Source organism: Doryrhamphus excisus, linkage group LG6 (assembly GCF_037039965.1).
Source record: "Doryrhamphus excisus strain RoL-2023G ecotype Guam linkage group LG6, RoL_Dexc_Guam_v1.1, whole genome shotgun sequence".
NCBI lineage: Eukaryota > Metazoa > Chordata > Actinopteri > Syngnathiformes > Syngnathidae > Doryrhamphus > Doryrhamphus excisus.
This window is the reverse complement of record NC_136362.1, coordinates 10,895,718-10,908,431: the sequence shown is the minus strand read 5'-3', so window position 1 is coordinate 10,908,431 and position 12,714 is coordinate 10,895,718. Positions and strand designations below refer to the sequence as shown.

Below are 12,714 nucleotides of genomic sequence, written 5' to 3'. Positions count from 1 at the left end.
TTAATATTGCATAAAGTGAATGTGAGCCATAATCAAGGCAAGTGGTTCTTTTTATTTTATTTTTTTGCATGTGCAGAGTAAAAAAAATCTAAAGGAGGTACTGTAATTTACATTCAGGACAAGTGTTTTTTTTATATTTAGATAATAGCAATAATTACTATAATAATAATGGTCCAGTCTAGTAGTCACCATGTTAGCCTCAAAGGAAAAAAAATATTGCAGAAACAATGTGCAATGTGCAGAAAGTTTAAAAAAAAAATTTCCTCTGAAAGTAGGGATTTTCCTCGCAAAAAATAATTACAAAATTATTATTTTTTTTCATAATTGTGTGTTAATAATAAACCATAATAAATCTTGTTTTTTACTGTCAATAAAGTACAGTAAAATGGGCATATTTAATACATAGTTACAAGCAAATGCTGATTAATCATGATTATTTTTTAATCAATCAATTAATTAAATCTGGAATTAACTCACTTGAAATTTATTTTGAATTATACAATACAATAAAATTATTATTATTTTTTTTTTTTTTACAGAAAACTGATATTATCCAACTCTCACTTTCCGATATCAGGCAATACCGATATTTGTAACATAAGCTATCTCTTGTGATGGAATGAACATGTATGTGATGTATGCAGCATTTTTTAAATCTCACTTTTCATAATTAGGAAAAAAATTATAACCGATATCAACAAATATTGCAATTTTTATGCTGACATCTAGCCAATAATTATCGGACATCCCTAATAATAAAAATAATAAAAGTCAATTTTTAATGGTAATCCTAACCATAATAATGAAGTGCAAAAAAAGCCAGACCAGTGAGTTAGAAATATTTAATTTGGATCGTATATACATGCAACACAATATGAATGTCCATATATAAATACTCCCACATGGACGCTACAACAGTCTGTAACATTTTTGGGAGTGAAACCATGAAACAAGCATCAAATATTGTACATGAAAGGGGGCGGATCTGAACAATATTTTTAAAAAGTGCGTTTAAAATGTGGGAAAAAAAGTGCCAAAAGTGATATTCACTATTCACTGTTCTTGCCTTCCTGTCCAACTTTTTAAAGTGTATAATATTCAAACCTGTGTTGTTTTTTTTTTTAAAAAGAGCACCTAGTAAAGACACAAAAACAGACCGGGTACTGCAAGTTGGTATCTGCACAAATGGTGGTTAAAACGAGACAAACACCGTAACAACATTAATAGTTCCACTGTTGTAACAAGTCAAAATTAACACCAGGATGCCCCCACAGATACCGCATGCGATAGTTTTTCCCAAGATGCTGACGGACAATTGAAGAAGGTTGGATGATAAGACTTTGTTATCCTTGTGGTCTTCGGAACTTTACGTATTTGGTCTGCTTTCAGACACTCGCTACGTCTATTTGCCACCGTTTTGCCACCATTCCACCATACGCTCCAACCTTCAATTGTAAACAAAAACCCAACATAGTACTTGAACCTGAACCTGGAAGATCTCAGGGGTACAATCCACCGTTTTCCGACTTGAGGTTTGGAGGTTCTGGGTTTCACCTGTAAGCCTTTCCAGTAAATGTTGAAGGTCAAAGCCCTGATGAGACCATCAGGACCACATTGTCTGCAAAGAACAGAGACAAGATCCTAAGGCCCTCAAACTGGACGCCCTAGAAATTTGGTCCATTATTCTGAACAGAATCGGTACCAAGCAGAACCCAGCCAGCGTTGACCAGGAACATGTTTCACTGATTCCTGGCAATGCCGAGGTTCGACTAACAGTCCTACCCTTTTCTCCAGAACTCCAGAGTAGACTTTCCCAGATAGGCTGAGGAGTGTGATCCCCCTAAAGGTGGAACACTCTGGTCCCACTTCTTAGAAATACGGACCACCACCCCGTCCCGGCTAATCCAGAGGTTCTGTTCCCGACAGTCCCTCAGAATCCAGAGAAATTTGAGAAATTCAGGATGAAACTCCTCCAACCGTGGAGCTTCGCCACTGAGGAGTTTCTCCGGAGACCTCAAGACACCTCGGCTATGGTGATCCGAACAGTGCGATCCCTGCCCGAGCTCATCGATATTCCAATAACTGGGTGAATAATTCACTACTGGTGGCAGACAGATCTACTGGTAAATACAACTAAGATTCAAGTGTGGTTTAAAAGGTGCAGACGAGCAATTAAAGTGACTTCAAGGTTGCGTTGGTAGCAACATAAGTTACAATCGCAAATTTTACATTAATGGACCTATTCATAGTCCAAACACTCATGTGAGCCGACGTCTGATTTGAATGATTAGAAAAGAATGTCCGTCAGTGTAAAAAAGGATTGCCACATACTTCCTCAAAAGTGCCAAAGTCAGACTTAAAAATACAAGGATGAAGAGTCTTGAACCAGTCATGATGTGCTATACATATCACTATATTGACACTTACTATGGTACCCATTATGTCATTGGATGCTCATAAAATAAAAACTATATTAGGAAAGCAGGAAGTGAACAAATGTAACAGTTACTGATTGTAAAAGTACCAGATGGAGGGGTAGGATTTAATAAGCTTTGCTTCTTCCTACTCCTTTTAAACATGTGGAACTGGTAACGTAAAGTAAAGTAAAATTTCATTAACTAAATGTAATTAATTTAATTAAAGTAAATAAAATGATATAAAATAAAATACTTAAACTATATTAGGAACGCAGGAAGTGAACAAATGTAAGTTACTGATTGTAAAACTACCAGATGGAGGGGTAGGATTTAATAAGCTTTGCTTCTTCCTACTACTTTTGGACAAGTGGAACAGTAAAGTAAAGTAAAATTTCCTAATTAAATTTAATTAATTTAATTAAATCTAATTAAAGTAAATAAAACAAAATAAAATGATATATCATAAAATAAATCAAAATAAAATATTTAACTATATTAGGAAAGCAGGAAGTGAACAAATGTAACAGCTACTGATTGTAAAAGTACCAGATGGAGGGGTAGGATTTAATAAGCTTTGCTTCTTCCTACTCCTTTTGGACATGTGGAACTGTGAACTCATTATGTAAAAATAAAATAAAATAAAAAACTTAAACTATATTAGGAAAGCAGGAAGTGAACAAATGTAAGTTACTGATTGTAAAACTACCAAATGGAGGGGTAGGATTTAATAAGCTTTGCTTCTTCCTACTACTTTTGGACAAGTGGAACAGTAAAGTAAAGTAAAATTTCCTAATTAAATTTAATTAATTTAATTACATCTAATTAAAGTAAATAAAACAAAATAAAATGATATATCATAAAATAAATCAAAATAAAATAAAATATTTAACTATATTAGGAAAGCAGGAAGTGAACAAATGTAACAGTTACTGATTGTAAAAGTACCAGATGGATGGGTAGGATTTAATAAGCTTTGCTTCTTCCTACTCCTTTTGGACATGTGGAACTGTGAACTCATTATGTAAAAATAAAATAAAATAAAAAACTTAAACTATATTAGGAAAGCAGGAAGTGAACAAATGTAACAGTTACTGATTGTAAAAGTACCAGATGGAGGGGTAGGATTTAATAAGCTTTGCTTCTTCCTACTCCTTTTGGACATGTGGAACTGGTAAAGTAGAGTAGAGTAAAGTAATTTAATTAAATAAAACATAATAAAATAAAATAAAATACTTAAACTATATTAGGAAAGCAGGAAGTGAACAAATGTAACAGTTACTGATTGTAAAAGTACCAGATGGAGGGGTAGGATTTAATAAGCTCTGCTTCTTCCTACTCCTTTTGGACATGTGGAACTGTGAACTGATTATGTGATGCATTCAATTGTAATCTGATGCATGTTCAAATGAAATTAAACCATTACCATTACCATAAAAAAGAAAGCATGTCCGGGTCTTTTCAATCCGACATTTCAATCCTTTGTTGATTGGTCACGAGTCTGCGAATACAAATCACAAAACAAAACAAGTCATCATGCCCTGTCTCCACGGTCTTGGTCCTCAAAGTCCCAGGGACAAACGTCAGCCGTTTTTGGAACGCTCACAACTGCAGGTTTGTAACTCCTCTCTTTCTTCCTGTCACTGGAGCTTTTAGTTTGACCAAAGCTGCTATGCGAGGCTTCCATCTCTCTAGAGAGGATCTCTGTTTTCCTGACCTCCATCCCCTCTGGGTCTCTGCTGGAGCTCCTCCGCCGCTCAGAGGCCGGAACGCCGCACTCTGACTGACTGATACGCCTTCTTTCTGACACGGGCTTGCTGGAGGAGCTCCGTCTTTCTCGGGGTTTCTTCTCCTTTTCTGGTTTATGAGTGGATGAGCAGGAACCTTTCCGTTTCTTCTTGTGTGTGGAAGGGCTGCTGCAGGTCTTCTCCTGCTTGGGAGAAGGCGGACTGGAGTAATCCCAAGGGCAGATTTCTACCATTAACGAAGGAGGCTGCAAAAGGCTTCCGGTGGATTTGGAGTGGTCCGAGTGGAGTGCCTTGGGTTTACCATCAGTAGGGGTGACGCTTTTTTTACGGCGGATTCTGTCTGGTGAAATGGACTCTGAAACCCCCTCCAGCATGGGCTGCTCGTCAAACTCCCATGCGGATACATCCGGCTTGAGAGGCAGAGGTGACCTGGGTACGCGGGTTTTCCTGGTCTCCCTGATCTCCTCCCTTTCCCCTCCTCTGTCTTTAGAACGCCGTCTATTGGAAGGGGATTGTCCGGTTTTCGGTCTCTGTTGAGAACGGTTACTTTTACTGACGCCGGAGCTGCTACTTCCTCTTCGGCCTGCATTGGCTTCCTCCGGGGCGATGGAGACGTGTTTCTGGGTCTTGGATTCGGAGGGCGTCTGAGGTTCTTCCATCTCCCAGGGACAAACTTCGGAAACGTCATACAGGTTTCTTCCCGTCTCTGAGCAAATGGATGGCTGGCTGCCGCTCACCTGTTATAATTAAGCAAGGAAATAAAAACATCATGTGATTCATGAGGTCCAATTAGTACTTTTACAATCAGTAACTGTTACATTTGTTCACTTCCTGCTTTCCTAATATAGTTTAAGTTTTTTTATTTTATTGTTTTTTTTTATATCACAAACTGAAGTACAAGGTGATATGACCATATAATGACATAATGGGTACCATAGTAACTGTCAATATAGTGATATATGGTAATGGTTTTATTTCATTTGAACATGCATCAGATTACAATTGAATGCATCACATAATCAGTTCACAGTTCCACATGTCCAAAAGGAGTAGGAAGAAGCAAAGCTTATTAAATCCTACCCCTCCATCTGGTACTTTTACAATCAGTAACTGTTACATTTGTTCACTTCCTGCTTTCCAAATTTATTTTATTTTATTTTATTATTTTTTTATCACATACCGAAGTACGAGGTGATATGGCCATACAATTACATACAATGTAGTACAATGACCCTCTATCTGGTACTTTCACAATCAGTAACTGTTCCATTTGTTCACTTCCTGCTTTCCTAATATAGCTGAAGTTTTTTTTTAATTTATGTTTATTTTTATATAAACTTTTATATTTTAGATTTTTATTTATATATATATTTATTTTTGTCACGTACCGAAGTAGTTTTGGTCCCAGTATTGACCCCTGGGGAACGCCGCATGTAATATGTGAACTTGCAGATGTGTATTCTCCTAGCTTTACGTATTGCTATTGTTACGTAAAGTAACTTTTGACTCAGCTTCAGAACTAATCTACTTATTCCGTACCTTTCTAATTTAGTTATTAGGATGTCATGATTGATTGTATCAACGGTTTTTGTCAGATCCATGGATATTTTCATCTATTGGTTCCTTTTGGATTTATTCTCCTTGTGTTCCCGTTTACACCTCCCTTGATGAATATTGTGCTTGCGAAAGATGCTAAGCTAACGCATGGATGTGCATAACATTGCATGGTTGCTATGGCAATGCCAGAAAAGCCACTCCACTAATTACAAGCCAGCATACTATACAGTTCTTTGGAGGCTGATCTAATCGGCTATTTGGCAACAATCTGATGACTGTAATTAACTCTCACTGAGCACAGTATTTGATTTCAACGTAAACCAGTTGTGAAACCGTACCTGCTGCTTCATGATGCCCATCTTCAAGGGTGTCTTGGAATATTCCACCGACTGGCTGACGATCATTTTGGGATAATGCTCAGGAGTCTCATCCACCTCGGACAGCATCCTGCCCTCCTGACACTTCAAACCTTTTTTGCTGGCGTCCTCCACGCTTTGCGTCTTGCTGGCGAGCCCCGGCATCTTCTCCTTGGCGCTGGCGATCACACTGAGAGACTTCTGCATGATGGAGGTGCGAAGGTGCACAGGTTTCTTTTCGTGTGTTAAATTATGAACGCTGGCGGATTTCCAGAAGAGGGGGACTGACTCGGTTGAGTCTGCCGGTTCCAGTTTGGGCGGCGGGGCGGCTGGTTCAAGCTGCTTCTTGGAATGTTTGCGGCCAATGAGGGAACCCAGAAGAGAGCCTTCACCGACTCCTCCCACTGGGGTTGTTTTGTCTCCTGCTGTGGATCCACTTTGGCTTCCATTTTCTTCATCTTGGTCACAAACGTGGTCGTAGCTCAACGACTTCGGCAAACCTATCACTTTGTTCTTCAGAGAGTCATCTCGGCTTTTTCCTAAAGGAAGAATAAAATGGACATTTATGAAAAATCTCCCCCTCATTTGAAGATAATATATCATTTCTAGATGATATATTGGCAACAAAACATTTTGTGGCTCTCAGTCCAGACTTAAAAAAAGTAATCTTCACTCGCTAAATGTACTGCAAAAAAGGTCAGTAAGGATAATTCATAATGCCGCCTACAGATTATTCTGCATTATATGGCTGCACGGTGGGTGAGTGGTTAGCGTGGTCTCACAGCTTGGAGACCCAGGTTCAATTCCACCCTCGGCAATCTCTGTGTGGAGTTTGCATGTTCTCCGGGTACTCCAGTTTCCTCCCACATTCCAAAAACATGCTAGGTTAATTAGCGACTCCAAATTGTCCATAGGTATGAATGAATGTGAGTGTGAATGGTTGTTTGTCTATATGTGCCCGCTACACTCGTAAGAATAAGCGGTAGATAATGAATTAAAAAATGAATTTTTAATTTTTTAATTGTTTAATTTTTTAATTTTTTAATTTTTTTATTTTTTAATTTTTTAATTTTTTTAATTTTTTAATTTTTTAACTCTAGCATGCCCGCTACACTCGTGAGGATAAGCGGTAGGAAATGAATGAATAAAATTATTTTTTAAATTTTTAAGCTTTTAAAATTTTTAATTATTTAATTATCAAATTTTTCCATTTTTAAATTTTTGATTTTTTCAATTTTTGAAATATTTAATTATTTAATTTTTTTATGTTTTATTTTTTAAATTTTTTAAATTTTATAATTTTTTATTTATTTTTGTCCCATACCGAAGTGTGTCTGTTTATGTTTAGCGCTAGAAAATGAATGAATGAATGAATATTCTGCATTATACGTTGGTAGTGTCTTATGACACAAGCCCTAAATATGCTTCACATACTTATTAGACACATTTAAAGTATGAAATGTGCACATACTCACCGCTAATGAATGATAATAAGGCCAGAGAATATGTTTCTCTGATGATAAGATATAATAATACTTATGATAATATATGAATTACATTAGTGTGAAATCTCAACACTTGATAAATAATCATGGCGGGTGAGATGTGTTGTCTGCAGGACTCTCACCCTGATGACTCATCTCCATGTGGTTTCTCCTCAAGGTGCTGCGGTTGCTGCCGTGTTCGCTGCCGTCCTCACGGCTGCACTGGCGGTGTAAGTGCATGGTCTCCGGGATCTCCGTGATTCTTTTCATCAGGGTACGACCCAGGCCCTTTTTGGAATTGCGCTTCTTTTGGAGGTGAGGGTTGTTGGCGAGCATCTTCTTACGTTTGTAGACTTCTAGCTGAGCGTACAGCTTTTTCAACTCGTCCTACAAGAAGAAGGAGATCTTGGATTATGTTGTTGTAAGAATAAGCATATGCAGTGGTGTGAAAAAGTGGTTCTTGCTTCCATTTATCACAGCAAGTCTTCCAGGTCCTGAAGCAGCAAAACAGCTCTAGACCATCATACTACCACCACCATATGTTACTGTTGGTATGATGTTCTTTTTCTGAAATGTGGTGTTACTTTTACTGCAGATATAATGGGACACACACCTCCCAAAAGGTTGAATTTTTGTCCTGTCAGACCACTGAGTATTTTCCCAAAGTTTTTGGGGATCATCAAGATGTTTTCTGGTAAAATTGAGACAAGCCTTGATGTTTCGTTCAGCAGTGGTTTTGGTCTTGGAACCCAGTGTCTTTCTTACGGTGGAGTCATGAACATTGACCTGAACTGAGGCAAGAAAGGCCTGCAATTCTTTGAATGTTCTTGTGGGGTCTTTTGTGACCTCTTGGATGAGTCGTCACTGCGCTCTTGGGGTCATTATGGTTGGCCGCACCCTCCTGGGAAGGTTCATTACTGTTTGTGGTTGGCTGAAGTCCCAAAGCTTTAGAAATGGCTTTATCATCTGTTTATTCATCTTCACGATCATCTTTTTAGTACGTTAACTAATAATAACTATGGTATTATTTATTATTACACAGGAGCCAGGCAACAACATTTCATTGGCAATGGCAGTAAAGGAAGTGTAGTCAACAAACCCAACAAACCCAACCAACCCAACCAACCCAACCAACCCAACCAACCCCAACCAACCCCAACCAACCCCAACCAACCCCAACCAACCCCAACCAACCCAACCAACCCAACCAACCCAACAAACCCAACAAACCCAACAAACCCAACAAACCCAACAAACCCAACAAACCCAACAAACCCAACCCCAACCAACCCCAACCAACCCCAACCAACCCCAACCAACCCCAACCAACCCCAACAAACCCAACAAACCCAACAAACCCAACAAACCCAACAAACCCAACCAAACCAACCAAACCCAACCAAACCCAACCAAACCCAACCAAACCCAACAAACCCGAACCAAACCCAACCAACCGTTTTCCAGATGGATAGATTAATTAATCACACTTATTATATTACTTAACACTTTGTGTTCAGTTGTGTCGTCATTGACTAACACTTAAATTTCTTTTAATGATCTGAAACATTTAAATGTGACAAAAATCAGGAAGGGGGGGCTGGGGGGGGTAAACCCTTTTTCACACCACCGTATACAATGTATTTAAAGTGGATCTGAATATATTGTTACCCTTCTAAAGGCACCAATCATTCATTATCCCTCACCCGTATGTCCTCAGGGTCCAAGCTGTGCTCGCTCCAGGCCGACGTGATGCTGTTGTTGAGGTAAGAACCAGATCTCCCAATGTCCAGCTCCTCCTCATAGGCCTCGGTGGCAATATCATCCCGAGCCTGAGTCCCTTTGGACAGAAACTGATACAAACAGAGAGTACCATAATAGAAACTCACTTATATTGTATGTATATTTATCATATGACAAAATAATACTTTGGTGTGACAGAACTAAGAAATGGTTTCCTGCAGCAAACAAGTAAGTGATATGGAATTTCTGAAATGACATGAGTTGCTTTCCTGTCTGAAATTGAATTTGCTGGACAAATGAGTCATTCCTGCCAATATGAAGCACAGAATAAGAGATGATTACATAAAAGCTGGTACTTCTGCAAACTTCCAATGATAGACTTAACTCAATCAAGGCTATGATGCTGCAGTCTTGCACTGAAAGGCAAATACTGCACAAAAGGCAGCAGTATATACAATTACAGTACATATAAAAATAATAAGACAAATACTGCAATATGCAAGGTAAGCTCGAGAAAAAGTGCCATGTTTACTTTTAATGTCATAATGTCCATGAAAAACTTTCTGTGTTGATTGTTGACTGTGTGATATTCATTATTAAGTGTTAAGATATACTGTATATGTTTAAGTTGTAATAATATAAGATATGCTACAATATAAGATATTTTTAGAAAGCTAAAAAAGTTGGAAAATTAAGTTGTAATAATAGAAGATATGCTATAATATAAGATATTTTTAGAAATAAAAAAAATGTAAAAATAAAAAACAAAAAAAAACGCTGTAATTTTATGTTAGGAAAGTAAAAATATTAAACAAAAAAATTGTATTCCAACAGAAAAAAAGGCGCACTTTACATAAATAAACTCATAATAAAATGTCATTTTAGTAGCATAGAATTGGAAAAAAATTATGTAAAATGTATTATTTTATTATTTAAAAAAATAAAATAAAAGTTGAGAAACAGGTCAAAGAAAATTAAGTTGCCATTTTTGTACATTAAGTTTGGAAAAGATTGTAATATGAGAACAAATTTGTGAACATAGGCCGGCTGTGGGTGCAATAAATTAAAACAGACCATTTTTGGAAAAGCCAAGGAAAAACAGCTGGAATAGGTGCAGATTCTAGAAGATCTAGAAAGTTGTATGTGCGGGTTATTGAGTGTAGCTGCTCTATAGGAGTCCACAATAATAACAATAATAAGTTGCCTTTGAAGAGAAAAAAGTAGCAATTTTTAACATAATTTTTGTAGCGTATAAGTGAAAATATAATAATATAATATAATAAATTTAATAAATAATATAATAAATTTAATAAATAATATAATAAATTTAATAAATAATATAATAAATTTAATAAATAATATTCTATAATTATATAATATAAAATATAATAAGAAAAAAATAATAAAGTAATATTTGGTAAAAAAAAACAACATAAATTTTCTGGAAAATTTGGTTGCAAAAAACAGTTTTTGTTTTATGAAAATAAAGTAACAAAAAAAGCTGAGATGCATTTTTTTCTCGAACTACCCAGACATGTGTTGCTTTACAAAGTATTTTTTTGTAAATAGGAAAAAGTTTGCGTCGTAGTCATTTTGACTCTTGTATGATGACACAATGACTCGGTCCCGCATAAGCAAAGAAAGCCAGAATAAAGCGTGACCAAATATTTAGGCCAGAATGAGAACCAGCCGCCGTGTGAGCTTAACAGCCTCCCGTTGTGCTTCATTATCCCGGCGTGCTCCAACGTCTGAAGAGCCTAATTAAGACCGAATGAAAGAAGCGAAAACGTTGATGGCGTGCCGCTTTTCTCTCGCAGCGGGACAATTAAATGTTTTCCATCAGACATAAGAGACTGCGTATAAAGACACCCATGGGAGACTTTAGCGAAATTACAATAATGACTAAGACATTTTGAAAAGGTCGACGGCACGGTGAATATATATTTTACGTCAAATGATTTGAAGATGATTCATGAAGCGTCGTGATTGAACGGCATCGTCAACAACGTCAATTTCTGTATTGATTCTTGATGCTTTCATGACAGGACTCATTTAAAAAAGGATAATGAATCCCAGTGGGGCGCTATGGAAAATCGGCATTCTTCTCCATTTGCTTCGATTTGGCACCATTCCTACTTTGTTGCGACTGGGCCAAAAATATGTAACATGTAGAGCTGTCACAAGACGCTAAATCCACGATGAAACAAAGACGGCTAAAGTCATCACACAGCAACTTAACACTTTTTACTTTTCACTTTTTACAGCGGTGCGGTTAATTGTTGGCCAAGTTCTTGTCAACCCACTGGAATACTATGTATAACAGTCTGACTCGCGGTGTCAACAAACCAAGACGGCTAAAGTCATCACACAGCAACTTAACACATTTCACTTTTTACAGCGGTGCGGTTAATTGGTGGCCAAGTTCTTGTCAACCCACTGGAATACTCTGTATAACTGTCTGACTCGCGGTGTCACCGAACAAAGACGGTTAAAGTCATCACACAGCAACTTAACACACGTCACTTTTTACAGCGGTGTGGTTAATTGGTGGCCAAGTTCTTGTCAACCCACTGGAATACTCTGTATAACAGTCTGACTCGCGGCGTCAATGAACAAAGATGGCTATAATCATCACACAGCAACTTAACGCATGTCACTTTTTACAGCAGTGCGGTTAGTTGGTGGCGAAGTTCTTGTCAACCCACTGGAATACTCTGTATAACAGTCTGACTCGTGGCGTCAACGAACAAAGACGGCTATAATCATCACACAGCAACTTAACACACGTCACTTTTTACAGCGGTGCAGTTAATTGATGGCCAAGTTCTTGTCAACCCACTGGAATACTCTGTATAACAGTCCGACTTGCGGTGTCACCGAACAAAGACGATTATAATCATCACACAGTAACTTAACACACGTCACTTTTTACAGCGGTGCGGTTAATTGGTGGCCAAGTTCTTGTCAACCCACTGGAATACTCTGTATAACAGTCTGACTTGCGGTGTCACGAACAAAGACGGCTGAAGTCATCACACAGCAACTTAACACATGTTTAAAAAAAAAAACAATTGCAGTGGAATCCATGCATTTTCTATGCCGCTTATCTTCGGATGCAATGCATTATGGTGCGATAAACTACCTCCAACTACTACAGATGTGGAGTCGTACCTTTGGGACAAGAAGCAGACCCACAGTCACGGTGACGGTTAGATGTGTGTGGGCAAAGATCAGCATCAGCATCCAGTCAGGGTGAAGGCCGGGTGCCAGCGAGAACCTGTCGGATCAGAGATAGTTGAACTTTTTCCAGTTTGTGAATCACTTCCTTCCTGTTTACGTCGGCTGTAAATAAAGTCGGACTTATTGCAATTACTATGTTTACATATGGAAGTTGTCTTTGTAATATTCCGGGAGA

At 37.8% G+C, this 12,714-nt stretch overlaps 1 protein-coding gene and 1 long non-coding RNA gene across 2 annotated transcripts in view; one reads left to right on the top strand and one right to left on the bottom strand.

Annotated features, from left to right (window-relative positions):
- Positions 1 to 3,443: 3,443 nt before the first annotated feature.
- Positions 3,444 to 12,714, bottom strand: part of gpr158b (G protein-coupled receptor 158b) — a 62,371-nt gene continuing 53,100 nt past the window's right edge. Inside the window, exons 9-13 of the mRNA XM_058066781.2 lie at positions 12,471 to 12,576; positions 9,263 to 9,409; positions 7,703 to 7,946; positions 6,058 to 6,614; positions 3,444 to 4,899 (exon numbers count right to left, since the gene is read on the bottom strand). Coding sequence (XP_057922764.2) covers positions 3,949 to 4,899; positions 6,058 to 6,614; positions 7,703 to 7,946; positions 9,263 to 9,409; positions 12,471 to 12,576 — 2,005 coding nt within the window. The 3' untranslated portion in view covers positions 3,444 to 3,948. The remainder of the gene's footprint in view (positions 4,900 to 6,057; positions 6,615 to 7,702; positions 7,947 to 9,262; positions 9,410 to 12,470; positions 12,577 to 12,714) is intronic.
- LOC144898618 (uncharacterized) lies at positions 7,726 to 12,649 on the top strand. The gene is made up of 3 exons (XR_013627521.1): positions 7,726 to 7,874; positions 9,277 to 9,322; positions 12,457 to 12,649. It is a non-coding gene; the product is annotated as an uncharacterized LOC144898618 (long non-coding RNA).